The following is a 24,911-nucleotide window of genomic DNA, read 5'->3' as shown; positions in this document are numbered from 1 at the left end:
CAGCATAGCAAACTTTCTCATTTTATAGTTAAACAGTACACTAAAATATGTTTCTGAAAACATTTAAAGCAAGAAACTGTCAACACACTGACAGAATCTTGCTCATATTTGATCAGCACTGCCTAGATTGTTTGACTGCAGTTCACAAGCAGTGACTGACATGATTGACAGCTGCGTTAAAGACTCCTTGGCTCTGAATGGTTTTTTAAAGTTTAAGTTTGGTGTATTCTTGCCATTATAAGCACTACGAAGAGGCAAAAGAATTTGATTTATTCACAGACCTGTTTTATTAACCATTTTGTGTGAGAGCTTCAAATATGGTAAAGGGTTATTTTTATGAAAACTAACTATAGCAAATAAAGCTTTAAACTAACAGAAATAAAGAGTATTAGTAATCTTAGCAGATTACTTCAACAGAAGGTAAAAAAGCTGTTGTGGAAGATGCAGTGGTATTCATCTTCCTATAAGGCTACGCTCCCAGTTTAATGTTGATTTCTGTGAAATCGTTTGAATGACCTCCAGGACAATGTCCCTGAAACCCCTCTACTCCTCTTGCCAAAACCCCCCATCATGATAAGTTATCATATTGTTACACTGAGTGATGGTTTTGATTTCAGTCAACATATGTGCTTATGTTAAGAATGCATGTGTTCAAAAAATAAGAAGAACCCGTCACATAATTTAACTTTCTTTCTGTATGCATCATACTTACGTGTGAGTAACATCAAGTACAATTTTTCTTTGTGGAAAAAGAAACTTGATTGTGTTTAAAGCTGTTATGTACTTGAAACTTAATTGTGACAAAGAATGTTCATATCACAGAGACATTATGTGAGTAAGTGCGGTGACAAATTGTCTGACTAACTGTACATTTTAGTCATGAGTCATCAATAAAAGTACAATAACACTGTATTTAAAGTTCCATCTGAATGTTTTGATGTTTGGGGCACCCTTTGAGCAGTCCCACTGACAAGTAGCCACAGAAATGAGCACAATGGAAAATACCACATCCCACTAGAAAGAGATGATGTGAAGAATTTTTGGTTTTTTTAGCCCAATTCTACCAAGGTTTGCTGCCACCTTGACTGTAATATGAGTGATGAATAAGGTTAGAGCTGTCTGTCACTCATGTGTCATCTCTTTTACATTCCTTTAAAGTACGAAGCAAAAATCAGCTTCATGACTCAACATCATCTAATTTCTACTTTACATTTATGTCACTTGAGGTAATCTCAAGCAGCAAGTTTATTACAAAAAATGATAAAATCATATTCAGTAGATAAGACCTTTATTTGGAACAGTGGTCTCATTTTTCAGTTTTACTGGTAATACAGTACAATGTGTTATACCTTTTGCCTTTGATTTAAACAAAAGAAGTAACAACTAATAAACAAATACACAATTCATCCACAATAATATTGTTCAACGCAACTGTCTTTCAATCTTTATTAAGATACTGTGCTAGCTATTTTCCTAAATCATGTTATATTTGATCTATTGTATTTATCTGTTTCTTCATTATATTGTCAAGCTAAAAAAGCAGATGTCAACAAAAAAAAGAAAAATAAAGGTAATTGTTACAATTGATTAATGCATGCTGTCTTTTGTTCCAACCTGGAGATTTGGATTATAAATATTTAATCATGCTATTAATTGTATTGCTCTACAGGAGTACAATTAAAAGAAGGTTTGATTAAAAGTACCTTGTCAAGTTGCATGGTTGGGAGTATTTATTGTTTCTTTTTTTTAGTGTTTTTTTCTCTTCTTTTATTCCCAACTCACACAATTCTGAGCAATCTGTAGATATAGATTTTGCTCACATATTGTAAGACTTACTACAGAATTCAGTGGGAGGCTCAATGAAAGCAGGTCAGGATGTGTTGGAAAACCCTGTTTATCGATCATCCAGCTGGCAGAGGTATATTAGCCATAACAGGGATGGCCATAAACAACCAGTGTATGTGTGTGTAGTTGTTGTCGTGGTTCCCGTGAAGACCTCCTTCCCTTTCAAGTACTATATTTTCTATACAGTTTGAGGGGGCACTGGGGAAAAAAAAAGACACAAATCAGAGGGAATTGCAGAGAGAAAGTAAACAATATAATGATCCTAAACAGTAAAGCGAACTCACCATCTGTCTTTGGGATTTGGGTACCAGATGAGCTTGAACTGCAAACAGAAATAAGAAAATTAGTAAATATTTACATATTTTCAATTAATTAAAAATGACTGATTATAAAATATAGTTAGAAAACTGTGGCCACAACTACACCTTGGAACTTGATTTGATCTAAAGTACCCATTATCAGGCTCCAAAAACAGTTGAAGCCACAGCGATCTGAGGTGCAACTATATACCAATATGCAATTTTGTGTCTCAGCAGCTCTCGCCTCTCTTCTTGTCTTGCCATACAAGCGGCATGCGATAATCATCATATCACTGCCCACTCACTACCAACACATGAAGTGGGATGTATACATTTTTTTGAGCAAGCACTGAGATAAAGAAAACATCAAAGTGCTGCCCACAAGTGATTCGTCACACATTTAAAACTCTTTAATGTGTTGGGAGTGTTTTTTGGGTTGAGTATGCAGAACAAGGAAGGGATTATTCAGAGAAGAGGCATCCAGGGGCAGGGGGAGGAAAGGCTGTGGGAAACTCAGTTTTAGTCAAAAAACAATACTGAAACAGATTTGCACACTGGTGGGGTACCCCCTTCAAATCATACAGCATGCACAGGCGGATCATCCACTAAGCCTTGCACAACTCTTACTTGGAGGAGGATTTTACACATTTTGTGAATTTTTTACCTGTTTGAGGAATGATAGATTAGTTACAAAGTTATATATTTATGTGATGAAGCCTCTTTATTCAAGTGATACGGGAGAGAAGGTCTAAACTTACTGAGGGCTATAAAAATGCCAGAGAAAAACATGACTACAGCGAGGACAACCCCGGTGGTCCGCAATGTCTCATAATCTATAAGGGACAAAATCGAATGTGACTTTACGATGAACTCAAAACAGTCATACTAAATATCATGTTTAACATGGTGCTTTTGATTTTTGAAAGAAGTAGACGATGAATAACTTACCGTAATCAAAGTCACTTCTGTCTGGAAACATTGTTTCTGCATGAAAAAAATAATTCAGTCAGTTGCATAAAACATAATCCAGGTGTTAAATGCAGCACCAACAAGAGCAATAAGCTTTAATGGTGTGTTCAGTCCAGCATAATGGATAGCAAGGTTTGCAGCCCTCCAGATCTGCAGGCTTGGCTCCACAACTCCTCAGGAGTATTTTTTTTTTTTCCACTGAAAGAAGCCCAATGCAGCATCTTGGCTCAGCAGAAAAAGATGCACCATGAGAAAAGTGGGTTACAAGCCAGCTGCAGGATGCAGCACAGGAGTACCACCACCACAGCAGCAGAGAGAAAACAAGAGCTTGAATAGTAGCTTTTCAAAGATGATTTAGAGTTTAAGAATCTACAGCTGTTAAAAATTTAATGCAACATTGTTAATACAGATTTCCATTCTTAACCTACACAGTGATTTGTGTTGCCAATACAGCTGTACTCAGGCTGCAGCCTGTGTCAGATTGTCAGAGTACCTGGGCGTCAATATTGCGGCTTGCATGCTGCTGAACCTTCACTCCCAAGTGGCTGAGTCGTCAGTTTTATATTTCTTTACAGTTTTCTCTCTGCTACAAAGGCTGCTCAGTTTGACAGAAATAACCCCTAGACATTGTTGGTACTTTTTATTTGTTCATCCCAGTGGGACAAACTCCTTTTTTTTAATGACACTGATGAATGCATCAGCAGTAAATTGGCTCTTGGCATAGAAGCAACAATGCAGCAGTGTAATCAAGGACACTAAAATGAGCATGAAAATATAACAATCCATTTTATTCATCCAAATGACAAATCACAAAACGGTAACATATATGATAACTAAAGAAATCATTCTTTTTCTGCTTAGATAATATGCAGAGCTGACAACTGTCTCATGCATTTTACACCCTTTAAAAGCCCATAAAAGAAGAAAAAGCTGTCAAACCTGTGGTGGCCATGGCTGCACAGTAGAGAAGCACAAGAGCTCTGTCTCCCAGATATTTAGCAGCTTGTTGGGTTGCAGTTTCAGACTGGATATGGAGCAAGGTAGCTGGACAGGACAGCATGCAGATGCCTCTCTGTAAACTCAGCAGGGACCCTCTGCTGGCCACAGTGAAACATTGCATCCAAAGTGCTCCCAATAAAGACATTGTTGACTATAGTGTAGTGGGTCGCAACAGTGGCCCAAAATTAGATTACATGGTAGGCAATGATTGTAATCTTACTGCAAAGTAGATGAATAAAATATCTTCAACAATCCACTTAGTATCATTCAGTCTTGTGCGTTGTGAGTTTTTTTAATTATTTTTTTTTTTTTTTTACGTATAATGCTATATAAACAATAGAAACACTGCTTGCATGCTCAAAATGCACCAGTTTATGTGCCACGCATGGTCTTTTGTGCAGTGCAGTCAGCCCGTTCCTGCAACACCAGGGAGAAAACAGCCTGCATATGCATCTTTAACATACACAGAGGCTGCCAGGCTGACTACTGTTGAAAAGCTGCCAATAAAACAGCACTGAACACAGAGATAAGTAAAATTAAGAGTTTTTTTTAAGACAGCCCTTTCCAAGTGCTGCACAATGCAGCACATAAATCATTCACACTTACTGCTGGTAGTTACTACTGCATGTGTAACTGAACTGTTTGCAGCATCAGCAGAAGGAGCGCAGCATAACAGAAGGCTGTTTGCTCAACTTCTAAGGCAGAGAATTGTAATAATGATACATTTAAAAAAAATGAAAGAAATCTTTTCATACATGAGTTTAATTTTTTTTGCATTAATTTGAAAGTCACACAAATATACAAATGATAATCACACTATTGCTACCATATAAAGTTGGCACTTATTGATGATAAAAACATTTTAAAAAAGGGGGGAAAAAAAGGAGCACAGTAACATTATGAAAATTGAAGAAAGCTTCTCGTGTTCATGGAAAGATTGTCCTCAGCTGTGATCAAGGTATTTGCTGCCACCTAATGGCAGTCAGCAACACTGTGGACAAGAGGGAGAGGATATGTTTCATTTATTTTGAAACCATCTGTGTTCCAATAACCGATTTTCCACACCATTTAGTATACCAAAAATATTTTGCATGTTCCAATACATAATATATCAAGTGTCAAAAAAAATTAGAGGATGTCCAACTGCATCTGGTGGCATTTTGCAGCATGTGAACCAGCATGCTTTTCTGGCTATTCTGACCCACAATCCTCTTTGAAGCAGAAAATATGTCACATTGACTGAGATACCGACAGATGACTGCTCACTCGCTGCATTCTGATTTACATACATTTTCTTTATATTTCAAATTTGGAGACACAGACTGCAACAAATATATGAACAATTTAAGGCATTCTCTGTATGCATACTCCGTACAACAGTGTGTACCTTGTAAGGGTAGCTGCAGAACATACTAAAAGTAAAAAAGAAAAAGTATGCAATTTTGAACACAGCTAATCTCTTCTGTTTTCTTTCATAGGAAATAAATTCACAGATGTTTAAAAGACACTTACCGGATCTCCACTGCTCTTTGTCTCCATGCCTAAGCTGTAGAAAGAGTTTTAGATAACTGTTTTAGAATAAATAAATAAATAAAATGGCAATACATTTACTTAACAGGCATTTAACATTCCTAGTAATTATTATAGAGGAAGGAAAAATATTTACCCCTTGGAACACCTGATTCCGTGTCAGGACCTCTGGACCTGAGAAACCGTTACATACAAACACTGCGATCTTACAACAGCATATATAACAAAATATTTCAATGTTGGTTCTATTTAACAGAAAACACTTTTTTTTTCTTTACAGATAAGGGTCTGGTTTAAGCCAATCTTACTCACTTACCTTGACTTGTCACTGTTTGAACAGCTACACTTCTTGGCTGTTTTTGACAGAAAATCACAAGAAAAAATAATTAAACACATTTAAAACTGCAACTTTTTGTTGCACAAGTGTAATGAGACCTAAATAGAATGTACGCAGCTATATCAGTTTGCGGTGTACCCCTAACCCCACCTCCAGCCCCCTTTAGTACTAAAAGAGGAAGAGGTTGTTCCAGGCCTTGATAGGTACATGATTACAGTTTTGAGCTTGTGCCAATAAGCCCATCTGGGCTCCAAGCCTTTGGAGGCCTTATAAGCCTTCAGCTTACTGGCCCGAGCACAAGACTTTATTCATGTATCTGAATCATAACAACATTCTGTTGTTTAACTTTGCTCAAAATACAGGAGCCAGTGTGTTGAATAATGTCCAGCTAGGAACATTTTTATGTGTGAAAGTCTGCAGAGGAGTTTTAACCTCATTTAGACCTACTTCAGTTTGTCTATAAACATCATAGAAGCACACTGCTGAACACATTTTACAAAACATCTCCTTTCTCTGTCTTTCGAGTCAACAGCAGTGTCTTTGCCAATGAAACGATGTCTGATCTGTCTAGTCTTACTACAGAGGACCTGCAAGGCTTCATACTGCGCTGAATTGTTCTATAAGTTAAACAAGTTAAAATGTGATCAACAGTAGAGATGTTATCTTTACAAATATTTCACTGACACTGACTTATTTGGTCTGCAAGATGGAACCTAAAGTGTAGCAGCCAATTTGTACGACAGACAGGCTCTTTAAACACGTGAGCAGTTTCATGTAGGTTAATGTTGTAAAACTACAGACAGTATTATCTGCACCGTGCGGGATTTCTTGATAAAACTTCATGGACAAACTGTTGAAACAGCTTCAAAATATCCATGTACTCTCTAATGTGTACTTCTCTGAAAACTGAATATACTTTTTGAAGGAATGTATCTACAGCCTGTATTAGGAATGTTGTACACAACTTTGATTTAGAATGGACTCACAAACAGCAACATGCTCTTGTAGTCTCAAGTGTCAACTAAGATGTGTACTTACTAGACTAGTTGTGACCCGCAAAAAGCTGAGAAATCCTAGACCAGTCTGGTGACCTACATACTCTCAGGACTAAGAATAAAGCTGTGAGCATCTTGAAAGAAAACACTCATCCTTTACTCACTCACTCTGACACTGGGAGGCGCCAAAGGGTGCCTGTTGCTGTCAATGATGGTTTAAATGCAGTATTTTAAATGCCAGACGATAAACTTCCAGGGTTTGCCCTCTTTATGTTCTGTTTTATGCTGTGCCTGTAAGACCTTTGTAGCATTTAATGTCACACTTTCACAAGTGCAGATTAAATCAAGATCTTTCTTCAATCAAACAGATACTCTACTTCTATCACTTGAGCAGTATTTTACACAACCTGTTGGCGCTAAAGAAAAATTTAGCTGTAACTTTTACAACCGTACAAAGTTGAAGTATATTCACACGTTACTTAAAGGTTATTTTTGAGTTAAAATGGAAAATCAGTATTAGGGTTCCTACAGCTTAAGGGAAAGTTAGATTTAAGACTTTTTGGGGCCTTTTTAAGTTCCACATGACATGAAATTTAAGACTAATTGTACAATAACCAAAGTAGAAGAAAAATAATATGAGTTGAGATAAATAACTTGGAGTTAGGGACAGATTTGCCCAAATATTTACTGTGATGTAAAAAAATGACTTTTTCTGAGAAATACATGGTGTTTGTTGGCGGGTTTTCTGGGCAATTTTGTATTGTTCACTCTGCATGTGGAATTCCACTGATGTGATTTTCATCATGCTGAGTTTGAAAAAACCTTTTGTTGAAATTTTTGTTCAATTTGCATTTCCCAATGTCGTCCAAACACCTCGCTAGCAGCCAGTAGATCCTCTGCTCTGAGCATTCCCGGCTGGAAACAAAATATGAGAGCTGCTTGTCCCGCTATCCTGATCAGCATGACGTTAATGCAAGAAGCATTCAATAAATTACTTTAAAAAAATAGATGTTATGAATATTTTGAGATTTTACAATGCAAATAATAATTAATATAATCACACCTAAGACTTTCAGAAGCCTGATTTTGGACATTTTAATACCAATTAAAGCCTTATTTTTAGATGGAATGAAATCCATACTTATGACTTAAGGTCCACAGGAACCTTGAATATTCTGTATTGCTCAAGCATACAGTTGTGAGAACAGATAACAGAATTAAACAAACATGTTTCAGCAAGAAAACAATAATAGCTTCCATTAAACCGTCTACATTGAATCTGTGTATTTATTCGTCTTTTTAGCTGTGGCGCTCTGATGGCCTGTTAGTATTTAGATGTCACATTACACCTTTCAAAGCAATTGTTTTTCAAATACACATTGATTCTCTGGTTCTTATCATTTTAGTTCAATGCAACCACTCCACAGAGGGCAGTTAGGAATCCACAGCGATCTTGAATCAGACTGGCAGATTGTGTGGGTCCAAATAAATTATTTATTGTGTGGTTTTGGTTTCAGGGCTACTACTGGCAGTGACAGCATGTGCTGGCAATTGTGGAAAGGGAACCTTGGAAGGACACTGTGAGTGAGGAAAGGGAGAAGGTATAAAGGGCAAATTGCTGTGATGCACAGATCATGAGAGTGTCGAGTGCTGAGATTGTGCAAATGCATCAGTGACTCCCTCCCAGACCTCTGGCAGAAACAGAGGCCTGCTTGTTTTTGTAGACTGAGAGGTCAGCTCACACATACAGGGATCACAGTGTGGTTACACTGACACTCAGCAATACACATCCGAGTATATCCGTGTATTTAAGGTGGTTGAACACTTACTGACAACGAGGGCGATACCCATGAGGAAAAGCACCACTGCGAAAACCAGGCCACCGATTCTCAGAGATTCATAATCTGAAATGAAGAAAAGTACTTAAGATTGCCTGCAGAAATGCACGGTAACTAACACTTTGATTCATGAGCAGCATTGCAGAAATATTCCGCAGCCCCCAAATGGTCATGGGACACCACAAATTCCTGTGAGCTACAGTCATCAAAACTGTAAACACTATGGTCAACTTAAACTCTGTTGCTAGCTTTCAAAATAAGGCTGGATACATTGCGCACAAACAGGACAAGTCTGTGTTTTCATCAGTAGCAACAGAATCAAAACAGCAGTTAATGTGGCACAGGACACGATTTTGATCTGTTGAGTTATTATAAGATAATACTGTAGCCTTGCAATGCTAACATCATCTACTGTTTATGTTGTTACCAAAACAGAGAGGATTACAGCTTAGTTTGCGTTCATCAAAAATTGCCTTGCCTAGTTAGCTAATTAACCAGCAATATCACAACTAAATGCAAGCATTAGCATGTTTATTGCGAAAAAAAAACATGCCACAAAAGTTTTTTTGCATGTAATATATATATTTTTTATGCATGTATGTATATATATATATATATATATATATATATGTATGTATGTATAACTGTCATCATGAGGTTAACCTCTGCTATAAACACACCATGAGTACCAGTACAAAGAGAGAGTATCAGTAGGACACTGCACTGTATACGTAATGTTAGTATTATTCTTTTTTAATTGGCCCCTTTTGTGCTCAGTTCAAATTTTTAAAAAAAAAAGTATAAATGCATTGCAAATTGCAAAGAATTTTCCTTCCATTTTTGTATTTAAGCAGCACATGGGCGAAACTATCATTAGTGTCAACATTATAGCATATTCTCCTCATATTGTGCAGCTTTAACTTTGACAAAAGGTTGTTTAAAGGAGCTCTATGTGACATTCAGAGCATATTTGTAATTTCGAGCCTGAGGTGGGATTGTCTGCACGTGGCTCTCAACGTGGAGGTGGCTGAGCCGACAGCTAAAAGTGCTAACTCAATAAGTAGCACTTAGAACAGCAATAGCGCTGGCAAAGCAAACATTGTTACCAGGGAGATAACGAAGGTGGGTGCAACACTTCTGCGCAGATGCTGTCTGTATATCAGCGATAACTGCTATATGACCATAGTGCAGAGTAGCGCGATTAGCTAACCACTGGGATATAACCATGCAAAAACATGCACTATATTAATGTCCTGAATGTCGTATAGAGCTCCTTTAATTCTATGGAACGTCAGAGGAGATTAAAACAGCCAAAACTTTATAAGGACAAAGACAAAACAGATGAAAGCTAGAGCAAAGATACAACCGATCTTTGTTAATGTCTTGTGACCCCTCAGATTTTTCTTGGGACCCCCCGAGGAGTCCTGACCCACAGGTTGGGAAACATTGCTTTGGTAGTTTTCTAAAAGGGCATATACTAATGGCACAGTATGAGTATGGAGAGCACTACTAAAATTGCCTGTTTCCCATTGAAATGGTAGGTATTCATAAGATATCAGCGCAGAATTTTATACACTCTGGTGCCTAAGATGGACCAGAATCAGGCCTGTGACACAGTGGACGCAGGATAAGAAATATTTGCAGAGGGACTTCTCAAGAAGCTCGGCCTTTGAGGGTGACAGTTTTCCATCCCTTCTGGAAAAACAAATGGAAAATGCAAACTCATCTGGACCTCTCAGATGTTTCCTGTGTAGAAGGTCAGCCTTAGAACGCCACGTTCATCTGCTTAACACTCACCGTAATGAAAAGCACTGTCGGAGTCTGGTAGGAGAGAAAAGAGAGAGGAAACAAATGAGAAGCAGATTTACCCACTGACACACTTCAGAGAGCACTCATGATATGACAGCTATTCAGCACTTTCAGCGCCTCAGTCATCCATCTAGTCATTAGCCAGTTTGGTGCCAGTGCCAATTTATATGCCAGCTAAAATGAGTGTGCAGCTTATCTTAATTTGACTTTTCTAAGCTTCTGTTCAAATAATACCCACCTTTGTCCTCATCTGCCGCTGAGGCTGTGAAAAAAAAGCAAAAATCATTAGTCTTTATAATACATTTACACGGTGGTGTGAGTGCATGTCAGCAAGTGGCAAAATTGATGGTAGTGGGGCAAATTCACTGTGCAGAGAGGCCCAAAAGGTTAGTATCAAGCCCAAACTTGTATTTTCGTATCAGTTTTATGATAAAAATTATACAAGACCAAATTGTAAAATAAGAGACTTCACTCTAAATCCCTTAGTTTACCCTGGTTTGGGCGGTATCAAAGTATTACAGTATACTGGGGAATTAAGATATCCTTAATGTATGATTTTCAACACCGTCAAAAATACACTGCTCCTCTTTCTATTGAACCGATAAACTGAGATGCTGTACTAAGGCAGGGTAGTGCACAGCATGTACCACAGGAGGTCAGTCTCGATTGGTGGAACTGGTGGTGGGGGTAACATTACAGAATTGATAAAAAGAGAATTGCCTCTGCCCCCGTTTGGGAGTATGCCACACATGATTTTATCTTGAAATGATGCTTTCCAACTACAAAAACAATTGAATAGCCACATGATTTCATTACACACATCATCTCGGTACAGCCGCGTGATGTGCCACCGGGTTTTCCAGCAAGAGGAGAGCTTATTTTCCTATTTATTTATTATTCTGTGAGCCATTTGAACTATTTAGGCCCTACAAGACTTGCCTAAGTTCACAAAATGCATATTAGAAACATAGAAGCACAGGCTAGACAGAGACAATAATTTCAAACACAAAATAGTCCAGTTTTTGCCCTTTTTCTGAAAAAGACAATATTCCTACTTAGCTGTTTACATGTCTAATGAAAAAAATATTCCATTAATATTCCCATTTACAAGCAGCCCTGCATACCCTGATTATCATGCCCTAACATGTCCTTTATAGCGTCTAAATATAAAAAAAATGGAACAGGTGGAGCCGCTTCTTTTTTTTTTTGCATCAAATTTTTTTCCACTGGTGGTGGACTTGTTGGATCGTAAGATCACAGCCTCACTCTTTCATTCCTTCAGCCCCCTTCTTGAAGAGGTCGGTGTGGCGTTATTTGCGCCTATAAAAACCTTTAATTATGTGTAAAAGTCTTCTTTCTTCATTCCACTATGAATGCGGTATTTTGTTTTGAGCATGCATCTCTACACAAGCCTTGCAGACTGCTGGCAAGTTGGTTTGTGAACAACGCATCCATAACAATGCACAGAGCTAATGGTAAACAGACAAGACTCTGCAGCGTCTTAAACTGCAGTAAAACGCCCAAATGAGACAAATATTATGACTGACCTGTATATGTGTCCAAATAATGCTATTAAAATGAGAATAATCTAGAATAAAAAATTGCTTTAAACCTGTATCAAATTCTGAGCATTGTCATATTTGGAACAATAATGAAATATTAGTGAGCATTTAAACATAGCAATGATCATACATCAAACGTAACGTCATATACCGCATACCCCGCTGAGACGTCTAGAAAGTATGAAAAGAATAGATACTGCTCAGACCTATTGCCTACTGTGTATTTACTGTTTTGCCCTGATCTTTGTCAATCTGTGTGCCGTCAGGGATGTGGGAAAGTTCAGACCCCTCTGCTCCTTCGCATCTCTTCTCCCATGTGGAAACACATGTTGGCCACATTCATGTTACGCTCCAGTCTTTTAAATCCCGCCGGAAAACATACTGTACTTGGTAATGAGCTAAATCACAATTCCTGCCACATGTTCCACAAGAGAACAACCACAATAATTAAAACAGACGGCTTCACTTGGCATAATAATAAAGACACAAAGCAGACATTGTTTACATGAGCATCGGTGTTTGGAGCAAGAAAAATTTAACCTTGGAGTAGCACACTGAATGTTACATAAAACACTTTCCTACTTGTACTCGGCAACATTTCCCATCATTAATGTGTTATTGTTTTTACAGCTCTCATTAAAATGTTTAACAGACTGTGTGCAGCATTTTAAATGTCAGTCAGTCCCAGTAGTTATGCTTTTGTATAAACTTAGACAGGTGATGTTGAATCCAGTTAAATGATGATCTGTAAGTATAAGTTGACTTGAAGTATAAGTTTGGCAGTTGCAGCTTGTTCCAACAGCTCATCAACATAAGTTTAGATGCTAAAAGTTGACACCCAGTATAAGAATCACATTCTTGATGTACATTATTCAATGAAGTCTGACACTAGCTGTTACAAATGAGCATGATACATGAATAATATTGAATATTTTATACACTGCACATCCCATTCACTGCACAGTAAGGGCAAAGTGCTGGAGTCAACTTTGACCTCATTATCGGGCAGTAAATACTGTCAGTCTCTGCTGTTCTATGAAGCAAAAACACATTTTATCATATTGGTGCTGATGAGCCTTTGAAAATAAGGTCAGACTCCAACAGACCTGAGAGTCAGAGAGAATAAAAAAAGCTTAAGTGTAGGTAAATCTGCTTAACATCAAGCTCAACTGATGGCATGCAGGGCGCACAGAGAAATGAATCAAAGACCAGGACCCGCATTAACAGTGAAAAACTTGGAAGTAGTGTGAATAAGTAATTATTCAAACTGCAGTGTACGGAAACATTTACACTACTCTGACATGGCCTTCTCTCACTGCATCACACAGACATGTGATTTAAAATGGAAAATATCAAATGAACTGAAAAGTATGACTGCAATGCTAACATTAAGACATGACATTTTATATACAAAAGGAGCACATGGCAAGCAGCCATTTCACATAAGTGAGCAGAAATCAATGGCCATGCATTGCCAGGTACCACTCTAATGCAGGAAACTTACCAAACACCTCCCTGCCAAACGCTGATCCTGTTATACAGACACATCAGTTCATTTAGTGTCGAGGAACTTAAAAACACAACTAAACCTACAGATCGGGGGAAGCACCTTAAGTACACCACGCTCATATCGGTCGGTATTAAAGAAGGAACAACATAAAGCCGTTGAACGTTTAACGAAACGGATGCTCACCAAGTGCAGGAGCCAGCCAGGAGCTGAACGCCACCAACACCACAAGATCCATTGCACCTGCGGATAAGACACAAACAGGAAAAAGATACATAATACAGAGCAGTCATAGATGTGCACACATTTTGTGGCGGTTGCTTTTTTTATGTGGGTAATGTGCTGGGGTGACCGGAAGCTGAAGCTTTTTTTAAAAAAATGTGATTTACAGATAAACTTTGTAACTCACTGACTCCCTTCAGACTAAAATAACTCGGCAACTTAAACCGCCCTGCTGAGAACAGAGAGGTGCTTGTTTTCAAAATCTCTAGCAGCTCCCCTCTAATACCTCAAAGAGCCAGTTATGGTTAGTGAGGGCGAGTTGTTTTCCAAAACAGTGAGGGATCAGAAATAGAGGACATGCTTTATTAACCAACTTGTTTTTGTGCAATAAACTACAGCTAAAATGATACTTTTAAAGCACAAGTACTCAAAATCAAGGCTGGAGATAATCTGACTTCAAGCACCTTCTACATAGAGCTGTAACGATTATTATCAGTTTGTTAGTTGTTGATTTAAATTAATCACCAACCTATTTATTAATCGATTTTTCAGTTTGAGTTTTTTTAAGGGGAAAAAAAAGTTAAAAGTCTCTGACTCCAGCATCTTAAATGGGAGTATTTTATAGTTTCTTTATTCCTCTGTGATGGTAAACTGAGTATGTTTGTGTTGCGGGCAAAACAAGACATTTGATTATGTCATCTTGAGCTCTGGGAAACACTCCCACATTATTCATTATTTTCTGACATTTTATAGTCCAAACAATTAATCGATTCATCAAGAAAATAAGTGACAGATTAACCGAAAATGAAAACACATCAGTTGCTGCCCCTCTTCTACAGGTCAAGCTTCAAAAACACTGGGTCTGACAATTCCCATAATGCAACTCAATAAAGGTTTTCATTAGTGCCCCTTTAATGAAACCCTGCCTGGCAGGGACATAAAGCTCCATCTTGGCTAGACACTATGTTATCAGGAAATGTGTCTTACTGATACGGTCTCCTGACTCTGCGAAAGTGAAGAGGTGCTATTTAAGGCGAAGCTCCTCGGTGCACGGGCTTGGCATTTGAGGGGTACATGGCCAGGCTGGTGTTGTGTTGCATCTGATATTTGGTCAGTGGGTTAGGTTCTATTTTCCCGCGTCATCTAGTCCTCTAGTCCTCACATGGAGACCAACCTCCTAGGGTTGTTTTTTTTAATCTATATAGTCTCTAGAACCTTCTGTGAAATTTAAGGGAATGTACTTGTAGAAATATCATATAATAATAATATAATAATAATATAATATAATATAATATAATATAATAACTACTTTAATCTATAATAGCCTGAAAATAAGAGCCATAGTGTTTTCAATTATCTTTGAATGAATCGTTTATATATACATAGGGAGTGGGTCCTCATCCACAGAGATGCCCATGTTTCTAACCCAGAACAGAGAAACCAAACACTGGCCATTCGTGTTTTTAATGTTGGCAGCTGTAGTTAGAAGCCCCTCCGCAACAACAGCGTCAGAAAAATATTATTTATTGTTTTAATGCAAAACTCAGTGTTTCTATCAGTCTAAATTACCCAGTCCATCTGTTTTGGAGAGGAAGAGACCTCTGCGGATAATTTGGCCAAGTAAAAATTTCCAGAACGTCTGGACCTTAAGTTATCAGAGAAAACGGGTGAGCACACATTAGCATGTGGCGGGCTAGTGGCCCCTCTCCGACACGTCAAACATTGTGATGTGAAACTGCTTGTTTCAGTGTTTTCACTGGTTTAAATCACCTGGTCTGTTTGTTATGGAGAGGTAAGCACCTCCTGAACAAAGGACAGGGAATTCTAACAGGGAGAAGATTCAGCTGGTTGCAATCCTCAATCCTCACCACTAGATGTCACTAAATCCTGCTAACTCTTATACACTGGACCTTTAAGGACACTGCATGACCAAAGGGCATGCTTGCTACAGTTTTGTTAACTTCAGTCACATTATACCTATAAAATACCAAGACAGCACAACAAAATGTAATGCAGGTACAAGCAGCTTTAGCTGCACGCTTGAAAATAAATGCATCTAAGCCGTGGAATAAAATGTTTTGCATTGCAAAGATCAAAGCCTACGTTAGCAGAGCCAAGGTTTCCCTCCCTGGCCCAGAGCACTGCTGGGGATTCATGCATGACTAGAGTGGGGGTGTGAACATGGAGCTGGAGTGGAGAGAGATGAACACTTCAACCCCGGGAGCAGGATTAACAACAAAGGGCTGCCAATCAGGTTTTATCAAACAAATACAGGGTGAGTTATTCTAACAAGAACCAATCCAATAATCTTGTTTGTTAGCCTTCTGAGTGATGTTGAGGAGGAGAATGGGGAGTCAGGAAAGATGCCTTTAAAGCAGCACTTAAAAAAATTAATTACCATGGATTATAATAAAGGGGATTAACGTAGTACATTTGTAATTAAAAAAGGGGGTATTGCTTACATTAACCCTTATAGGCATGCCCATATGAGTGCTCTGAGACTTTAAATACAAATATCAACCCTTTGACCATAGTTGCACTACTGACTGGACCAACTGGGCACAGGCCAGGGGCAAAAAGTGGCCTTCACTTCTAAGATGCCTCTCAGACAAACATGTAACGAGCAGGAGAGTCAGAATGACCACAGAGAGACACAAAGGACAACAACGATATGCGAACTGCAAATACACACAAATAACAAAAAGATATCAAACAACCACAGAAAAACACAAAATGACTACAAGGCAACACTGACATACCTTATTACCACAAATCAATTACGTCAAAGTGACGCAAATGGCTACAAAACAACTACTATGAGAGAAAAAACAACCACAACGAGCCACAAAATGACTACAAGGCGACACAATACAATCAGCGACAAAACATTACTACTAAGAGAGGGCATTTGCAAAGAGCTAGAAAATGACTACAAGGTGACACAAAGTACCTCAATGAGACAAAAAACTTCAAAGTGACCCAAATGGCTACAAAAAGACACAAAACCAGAAAAAGATGTATAACAACCACAGAAATTAAGGTAGTCTGTGTGTCTTGCTTTTATGTAAAGAAAGGTTGTGGGACCCTTTGCTTATCTGTGCCCAGGGGCCCAATGGCTCCTAATCTGCCTATGCTTCACACGCCCTTTCATAGGCTAATAAAGACTTCTTAATGATTCCTGCTGCAGACATTAAAAGTAAGTGTTTAAATAGTGACTTATTTTTGAAGTCACGTTGTTGTTGTTCTCGCCGATTATCGCGATAAAGATCAAAGAACATTTTGGAAAATGTTGGCTACAGTGTTTCTGGCAGCCCTCAGGGTAGAAAGCGTGACACTGAACTCCTTTTAACTTCTCAGACGGCGTGGCATTTCAGGGCAGGATGCAACCGCGCCAACTTAATCCAAGTGGGAAAAAAACTACAACTTGGAGACAATGAACATTATACACCGGTGAATGGAAAAAAAAAAACACATTAGCTATATGAATTCAAAAATATGAGAGCACATGAGCTGGATGTAAGAAAAGGTCACATGCATTTAGTCGGAAGCTGGGGGTTGGAAGTTGTGTTCGGGATAACCGGCGAAAACAAAAAGATATGGAAAAGTTCTGCAAGACAGCAACGCGAGGTCACAAATGTGTTTATGAGAGTCGCACATTAAGCTGTTCAAATTATTTTAAGGTATGCATTCAAAGAAACGCATTCATTACAGAGCACGCATATGGGAAGTTAAATAAACTTACCGTGTTTCAGCCTTCTATAAACTCTAACAAGAGTTACACTTTCTCTCCGCCCAGTGAGCCGAACTTTGCAAAACAAGTTTTCTACGTGTTACTTCGGGCGAGAGGGAAATATGGACCTTTTTTTACAGCATGCAAATAAAATGAAAAGAGTTTTTTGTGGAGGTTCCTCAGAACTCGGCTGCACCAAGTGGAGTCTGTTCTTCTGTGGATTTGCCTCAGGAATGAGAGGGAGAGGGGGAGAGGGAGAAGGGGGCGTGGTACTGCTGTTAGACCTCAGTCAGTCAGTTAACCTTAACTCCTGTAAACAACCGTAAACCACCCTGTGCAGTGGTAAACTGCACACGGAGAGCTCTCCAGTACATCCTGTTACTGAACAATCAACATTACCCTGATGCGGTTTGATGTCAGCATTGATAGTAAAACATGACTCATAATGAACTGTAAATCATGCTCATTTCCCCCCACAGCAAAATATAAAAAGACACAAGCAGCATCAAGCAGTGAGCTTGTTGCACCGTGGTGTAATTTACAGGCTTTAGAGAGGGGCTCAGCGCAGTGAAGTGAAAGCATAAACACTAGTGCGCTTTCATGGCCGGTGCAGTTTGTCAGTGAGATAAAGTTTTCTCTCAGCTATATATGAAAACTGTCTCCCCAAGGTCTCTCCCACACCAAACTGCCAGATTCCCTCCTCTGGTAGCAAATACAGAGCTGGGTGGACTATGGCAGGTTCTGCCTCAATCTAGTGAGTTCACACTATAATATGCAGGGTGTTGTCAGTCTACTGTTGTGGTTAGCTGTAGACATTTCTGGGATTTTGTTATTTCTTATCACTCCCACACTGGGGGACCATCAGAGCAGATATCTTTCTCATTAAATTGTCAGGTTAACAGAGGATTTCTCCTGTCACCAGCTGTGACAGATGCAGCAGAGGATGCACACACATCACATAAAGCCATAAGAGTTATGTATTTTTAATTACGACTGGTATACAGAGAGTGCTTTATGTGTTTATAGAAGTGAAATCTCTGGGAATACTGCATTATACTTTTATCAGAGGTGGGACTGAGTCAGTTTTGTGCAAGTGACAAGACACCAAAGCCCCAAGTCAAGTCTAAAGCGCTAAAGTCCGAGTCTTAACAAGTCATAATGCGCTCTTAACCAAATATGTCATTTTAATCACTGAGTAACAGTACATTAAATTTAAAAAAAAATGAAGGCCTTTTAAAATGTGTATTTGTTGAAACAAGTGCAACTGAACTTAAAATCCTAAAAATGAAGTGATGAAATTGCATTACATAGCATATAGCACCATTAACCTGTATAAAAGAATTCATTTTATATGTTTCTGTCCTTTGTTGTATTTAGCTCATCTCATGTTAGAAAAATGTATATAACTTTCTCATTACAAATTTGTAAGACATTTTCTGGAAGATTATTCTTCCTTTAAAGCGATACTGTATGTTGTATATTTCATGTCAAAACAAAATAAAAGATTCATGATAACGTTAGTTGATTCAGGAAATCAATACATTTGTGGCAAAGTATCGAGTATATAAGTCAAAAGGCTCAAGTCAAGGTGAAGTCATATATCACTGGTGTTTAAGTCAGCTTAAAGCTGAAAGTCTTCTTTTGATTTGGTTGAGTCTGAAAACACATAAAATTTGTGACTGAGTCTGACTTGAGTCCAAGCCACGTGACTCAAGTTCACGCCTTATTTTTACTGCACTATTATTATCAATCTCATGTCATGAAGAATAAAATTGTACAGTTTATTTTTGCATTTTTTAAAAAAATTATTTGTTCAGTTTTTATTTTGCAGTATTACTCTATGTACATCTGCAAATCATCACCTGCAGACAAATAGTATTTTCAATCAAAGCTGCTCATGCAGTGTGATGAAAATGTGTTTATTGGTCAGAACAGTAAGCAGAACATTTGGTAAAACATAATTTTTAAAATATAACTAGGCAAGTACAGTATAATTAAACAGGTAAAGGATGAGTTACTTTTGGTCGTCCGAGCAGAAGACATGGTATAATTTCCTCCTCCACTAGATGGAGGTGTTGGTCAAAAATGAGCCAGATTTTAGTACCACTCCAAAGTGAACAATAGAGGACCAGATACCCAGTAAACAACCAAAAACCATTTCATGAATCAAGAGGAAGTATTGAAGTATGATGAGTAAGAATGGCTGTAAACAAGCAACTTTCCCCGAACGACTTCACATTCTTCATCCTGTTTAATGGGGGTAAAAAGCAGGGATGTGAGCCACATTGTATGGCGGTTTCGTTCAGGAGGAAACATTGGTTCATGAGAGGAAACAACTTCTGTTTTTTTACCTGTATACCAGATGCTTTCCATCACAGCAGAACCAACATCTCTACAGGCCGCTGAAATGAGAGAGAAAAAATTGCAGTCAAAGGGCACTGGAGCAAAGTAAAGTCATGTTCACTCGGGCACAACAGAGATTACAAGCAGCGCTTCTGAAAATTGTATTTCTAAAAGGCATATGCAAACACTCAGAAGCTGCACTGATGCATTTCCTTGTGTTGTTTAGGGTCTGGTGATGAGAAAATACCCGTAAAAAGACAACCATGTTGAATGAAGAGAGGAAGGGGGACGCACAAAACTCAATTCTCTAAGGGACTGACTTAAGGCGAGAACACAGAACTAAAGATGAGGGCTCAAATTAATATTGCACCCAGATGAGTCTTAAGTGTCCTTGGATGACAAGCAGTGATTGGATTGCAAGCTTGGTAGCTTTTGATGGCCATGCCTGTCAGCCTCACCTGCTTTTTAATCAGTAATTACCATAGGGGTTTCTCTGGCATTTCTTAATTAAATTGGACCAAATGCAATTAAAAACCACACTCTCATTCCTTTAAAAGGGCTCTGTGGAGTCCCTGTTTAGTTCTTGCTGTTAAGAGAATAAGCGGTTGAATGGTCATAGCACCGTACCATCTCTCGCTGATCTGTACTTGATTATTTCAGTGGTCAAATTAAGTTTGCTGTTTGCATAATAAAGGCCAAGACAGAGTTCAAGATTGAAACTTCCACTCTAACTAGAATTGAAGGTTAAAAGCAGAGACAAGGAGGCAAAGTTGTAATGTTATTAAAACAATTAAAGTTAACATCAGGAGTTTGGGGACAATGCGATGAGAGCACGGCGTGAAGAAGACCATTATCATAACAGTGGCAAAGTATCTTAGCTGATTACATTTATACAGAGGAACTGTTACAGTATGCCTTTTAAATACTCACCATCTAGAAAAGTCCCCAGCACTCCAGGAGCCAACAACCACAGTCACATCGGTGGTGATTTTCCCATCTGCCGTCCTCATATCATCTTTGGAGTTGCTGTTGTAGTTGCCGCAGGCTCCGCACATTTTACCAGAGAGGCTGCTGTCTACAATGACGGTGACCTCTTGGGAAATTGAGTAGGTGACCCGCACGGCAGATGCGTGCTCGACGATCACAGTCCTCTCTGAGATGCGGACTGAGATGTCACTCGTCACTTTGCTGGGAAGAGACACTTTCCTGCCATTTACCTGGATGAAATGAAAATTGGGAAAAAACAAACAGATTAAAAAGTTTCCACATCAAAATGATTATTTTTATGGTTAGTGTGTGCAGGATTTAGGGGGATATGTCTGCAGAAATGGAATATAAGTAACATTTTCTTAAGTGTGTAATCACTAGAAACAAGAATTCGTGTTTTTCATCACCTCAGATTGAGCAGTATATATCAACATATAGAGCTAGTCCTCATCTACAGAAATCGCCATGGTACACTGCCATGTTCACCCTCTCAACATCTGGATCTTGAGTTATCAGAGAAAAAAGTTCAGCTGGTGCTCAGCTATTGGGCCATCTGTGATGAGTCAAACAGCGTCAGATGAAGACTGGTTTGTGACGTAAAAACCACTTTATTCAGTGTTTTTACTGGTTTTAATGACCTGATTTGTTCATTTTGTAAAGACAGAGATCTTTGCAAATAATTTGGCTCCCTGCAAAAAACCTCCTGAATAATGAAAACTGAAGGAATCCTAACTGGGAGTTCATGCTTGGCACACGGGAGAAGTTTAGTTGGTTGCAATCTGCAATCCGCATTGCTATATGCCACTGAATCCTACACACTGCTCCTTTAACTCTCCTTTATCTCTCTTCTTACCCACGTCACGTGTTGGCTGTTCACTGCGACAACTGTTTCCTTGAAGAACACATGCACGGTGGCGACAGTGGGAGATCTGCCTTTACTGCAGATCCTAACATCCACAACCACACGGAACCACAGCTTGGTGGCTTCATCGCACAGAGACGCCACTTCAAATGCCCCTTGAGCTCCTATCGCTCCAGACATGCCATCAAAGGAGGTGATGTGGCCAACTTGGCTGATGCCGCAATGGCCCTGTTTGGCATGGCAACCTCTCACCCCATCTCTGACGCCACAAACCTCCCCACTGGCACAAGACAGCTTCTCACACTTAATCAGCCCAGAGGCCTGACACACACACTTGGACTTACAGGCTTTGTCCACCACTGCTTGACCCACCTGGAAACAAACATTGTGTATAAAGTTAAAATCAACCATCATTCATCTTCCGTTTAGGCAAAAAGAATGTTTTACATTACTGTTCATGTAATGTGTAATGTGTTTTATTAGCAACTGTGGCACAGTTACAATTTGTGACAACAAAGTAAAATCTCAGTCGTACCGTCAGATATCTGCCATTGTGCACACATCCACAGTTGTCCAAGGGAACACATTGGATGCCATCGAAAACAAAGCCGGCATCACATTCACATCCCTCAAAGCAGCTTTCAGAACAAGTGAACGGATAAATAAAGCTGGCACAGGTCCCACCACAGGTGTTGGCGCACACCTCATAGTGACTGTGTGCTGGGCAGGAAGCAGCTGCAAGAGAAGACATTTAGAAGACTTTGTATTTGCACATGAAATACAAGACACAAAAAATACTGACAGTTCTTCAGTTAAAATATTGTTGTGTGTAACTTACGGCAGAAGGAGCTGCTCCTCCATGGCTGAATTTTCACTCCTTCGCTTTGGCAGGCCAAAGCATATGCCTGGACACTGTCACACAGAGTGCCTTTGTTGCCACCAACCGCACAAACATCAAACACGCAGTGAGACACAAACACCGCCGGGTCAATTTTACTGTGGCAGGCTTTGAAAGGCCCATTCGGTGCACTCATGATGCCACAGGAGTCGGCTTTCCCGTACAGAGTGGCCTTGGCCTGCTCACATACAGGACACTGGCCTCCGCAGCCACCACACACATTGCCAGGCAGGTCCACCACCCACGCCTTCCCAAAGTCATCGACGTTGTTTGCCTTTTTGCCATTGGGAAGTCTGAAGTCATCACCGCCGTTCTTGTTGTAGTTGCCACAAAGGCCACACATCTTGCCCTCATAAGTAGATGGCACGATCACCTCCACATAATACACAGTGTCGTACAGGACCGCCAGGCCAAAGTCTGTGCGGACAATTACGTTGCGACCTTCCTGGGTGACTCTGACACGCCCATTGTCCAGGGAGAGAGGAAGGTTTAGAAGTTCATCATCCACCTGGACAGATGAGGAAGAGCACAGTCATTGTGAGTCACCATTTTATGGTTTTTACTTGTTCTATTTTTTTTAGGATCCTTTTTTGTGCTCATTTCATATGTTGTTCTTGTTTTTGTCTCTTCAATCAAACTGTAAATCACTTTGAATTGTATTTGATTTGTTGAAGGTGCTTTATAAAAACATTTTGATTGATGATTGTGAGGAAATAAACATGCACAAAATTAAACAACACGTGAATTAAGTTGTTAAACTCACAATGACTTTCCAGGGCACTTTCTGCTGGATGTAAATGACATAACCGTAGACCTCCACTGCAACCGACTTGGTGACAGCCACTTTACCATTTCCATACTTCTCGTTCCCCTGAGTTACAGTGAATGGCGTCAGCTGGCCTTTGTCATCATCACAAACCTTGGCCAACACATAGACACACGTACCCTGGAAATCAAACCTCCGTCCATCAAAAGAAATATAATGAGGGTCACCAGAGGCCACACACTTGCCCTGCCCCTCAGGGTGGCAGCCTTTCACTCCGTTTACAATCTTACAGATCTCCCCTGCACGGCACTTTGCTTTTTGGCAAGACACAGCACCGTTCTCTCCACAGACGCATTCCTCCACACACTTGGTTTCGGGGAAGAAAACATCTCCTCTCCTATAGTAGTGGCCATCATAGGAGCAGCCGCAGTCTTTGACGGGCACACAGGTATCCCCACTGAGCAGGTAGCCCTCATCACACACGCAGGCCTCTGTGCAGGGCCTGCGGCAGGTTGTAAAGGAGGGTAAGCTGGCGCAGGTGGCTGGGCAGCCCGTGGCACACAGGGCATAATGGCTGTTAGCTGGACACACGATCGCTGCAGGACAGGATGAGAAGGACAAGGTGAAAGATGAGACATAATTTGAAATAAGATTTAAAAAAATTAAAACCACAATCTCAAACTCACGACAGAAGGTATCTGTTCTCCAAGAGCGGATGGCGATTCCTTGGCTCTGACAGGCAGAGACATAGATTCCCACAGCATCACAGACTGACCCATGGTGACCATGATAGTGACAGGCATCGTACACGCAGTCTTCCAGGTAAGGAGTGGGGTCCACTCGTTTGTGACAATCTCTGAAAGGCCCTGCTTTGTCAGCGATAATACCACAGTACTTCTGAGCTCGGTACACTTTCCTCTGGGAGTCTGTACAGGCCTGGCACCCTGCCCCCTGGCAGACTGATGAGCAGCCGGGTACGAGGGCCACCTGCCAGCTCTCCCCAAACATGTCTCCATTTTTGGCGGTCTGGCCGTTCCGCATGGTCAGGTCATCCTGAGCTTTGCCATTGTAGTTGCCGCACAGACCGCAGACAGCACCCTCGTAGTTGCTGGGCAGAGTAACGCTCACCGTGCTCCGCCAGTCAAAGGTCACGGTGATACCAGCAACTGTCTCCACTACAGCTGTCCAGCCGCTGAGAAACACGATCAGCTCATTATTGTAATCCAGCGGTAACGAAGCGAGCTGCCCATTGAGCTGAAGAGCAGAAAGTGGGGGAGAGGGAGGGAGAAATATTTTTAGGAGATTATAGATTTAATAATGCTGCGGTCCATGCTAATCCATTCTAATGTGCAGTTAAATCTTAGTTTAATTAAGTCTGCCTGGATCAAAATTTTAATATGCAATTAAATATAT

General features: G+C 39.8%; 2 protein-coding genes across 4 annotated transcripts in view; both read right to left on the bottom strand.

The window, feature by feature from the left end:
• Positions 1-17: 17 nt before the first annotated feature.
• Positions 18-17,865, bottom strand: LOC121945456 (FXYD domain-containing ion transport regulator 6-like). 3 transcript variants are annotated; one of them, XM_042489632.1, is made up of 10 exons: positions 17,655-17,865; positions 13,877-13,933; positions 13,688-13,714; positions 10,860-10,883; positions 10,610-10,633; positions 8,804-8,878; positions 5,959-5,995; positions 5,779-5,816; positions 5,625-5,658; positions 3,875-5,103 (listed from the first exon to the last, which is right to left on the bottom strand). In XM_042489632.1, exons 2-9 carry the CDS (start codon positions 13,926-13,928, stop codon positions 5,654-5,656), a joined length of 282 nt encoding a protein of 93 aa, XP_042345566.1. In that variant the 5' UTR covers positions 13,929-13,933; positions 17,655-17,865; the 3' UTR covers positions 3,875-5,103; positions 5,625-5,653. The 3 variants fall into 3 exon arrangements, with proteins under 3 accessions (XP_042345565.1, XP_042345566.1, XP_042345567.1); XM_042489633.1 differs by lacking the exon at positions 13,688-13,714 and having other exon boundaries at positions 4,857-5,103; XM_042489631.1 differs by lacking the exons at positions 5,779-5,816; positions 5,959-5,995; positions 8,804-8,878; ... (3 more) ...; positions 13,877-13,933; positions 17,655-17,865 and adding exons at positions 18-2,043; positions 2,130-2,167; positions 2,772-2,808; positions 2,903-2,977; positions 3,093-3,128 and having other exon boundaries at positions 4,053-5,103; positions 5,625-5,660.
• Positions 17,866-20,034: 2,169 nt separating this feature from the next.
• The window catches only part of LOC121945399 (IgGFc-binding protein), a 41,490-nt gene continuing 36,613 nt past the window's right edge, over positions 20,035-24,911 (bottom strand). The window contains exons 41-47 of the mRNA XM_042489551.1: positions 24,185-24,752; positions 23,496-24,094; positions 22,673-23,240; positions 22,370-22,569; positions 21,826-22,206; positions 20,916-21,202; positions 20,035-20,044 (exon numbers count right to left, since the gene is read on the bottom strand). Coding sequence (XP_042345485.1) covers positions 20,035-20,044; positions 20,916-21,202; positions 21,826-22,206; positions 22,370-22,569; positions 22,673-23,240; positions 23,496-24,094; positions 24,185-24,752 — 2,613 coding nt within the window. The remainder of the gene's footprint in view (positions 20,045-20,915; positions 21,203-21,825; positions 22,207-22,369; positions 22,570-22,672; positions 23,241-23,495; positions 24,095-24,184; positions 24,753-24,911) is intronic.

The sequence above is a fragment of the Plectropomus leopardus genome, chromosome 7, assembly GCF_008729295.1.
Source record: "Plectropomus leopardus isolate mb chromosome 7, YSFRI_Pleo_2.0, whole genome shotgun sequence".
NCBI lineage: Eukaryota > Metazoa > Chordata > Actinopteri > Perciformes > Serranidae > Plectropomus > Plectropomus leopardus.
Note: the sequence above shows the minus strand (reverse complement) of the source record. Positions and strands in the feature narration are given on the sequence as shown.

Bases quoted from the DNA above. Each gene is read 5' to 3' on its own strand.
- LOC121945456 (XM_042489631.1), bottom strand. From the start codon at position 4,257: ATGTCTTTATTGGGAGCACTTTGGATGCAATGTTTCACTGTGGCCAGC. The intron at 2,168-2,771 runs GTAAGAGTTGTG...TTCTGTTTGCAG, and splicing joins TGTGTAAAATCCTCCTCCAA to TTCAAGCTCATCTGGTACCC. The intron at 2,044-2,129 runs GTGAGTTCGCTT...TTTTTTCCCCAG, and splicing joins CCAAATCCCAAAGACAGATG to TGCCCCCTCAAACTGTATAG.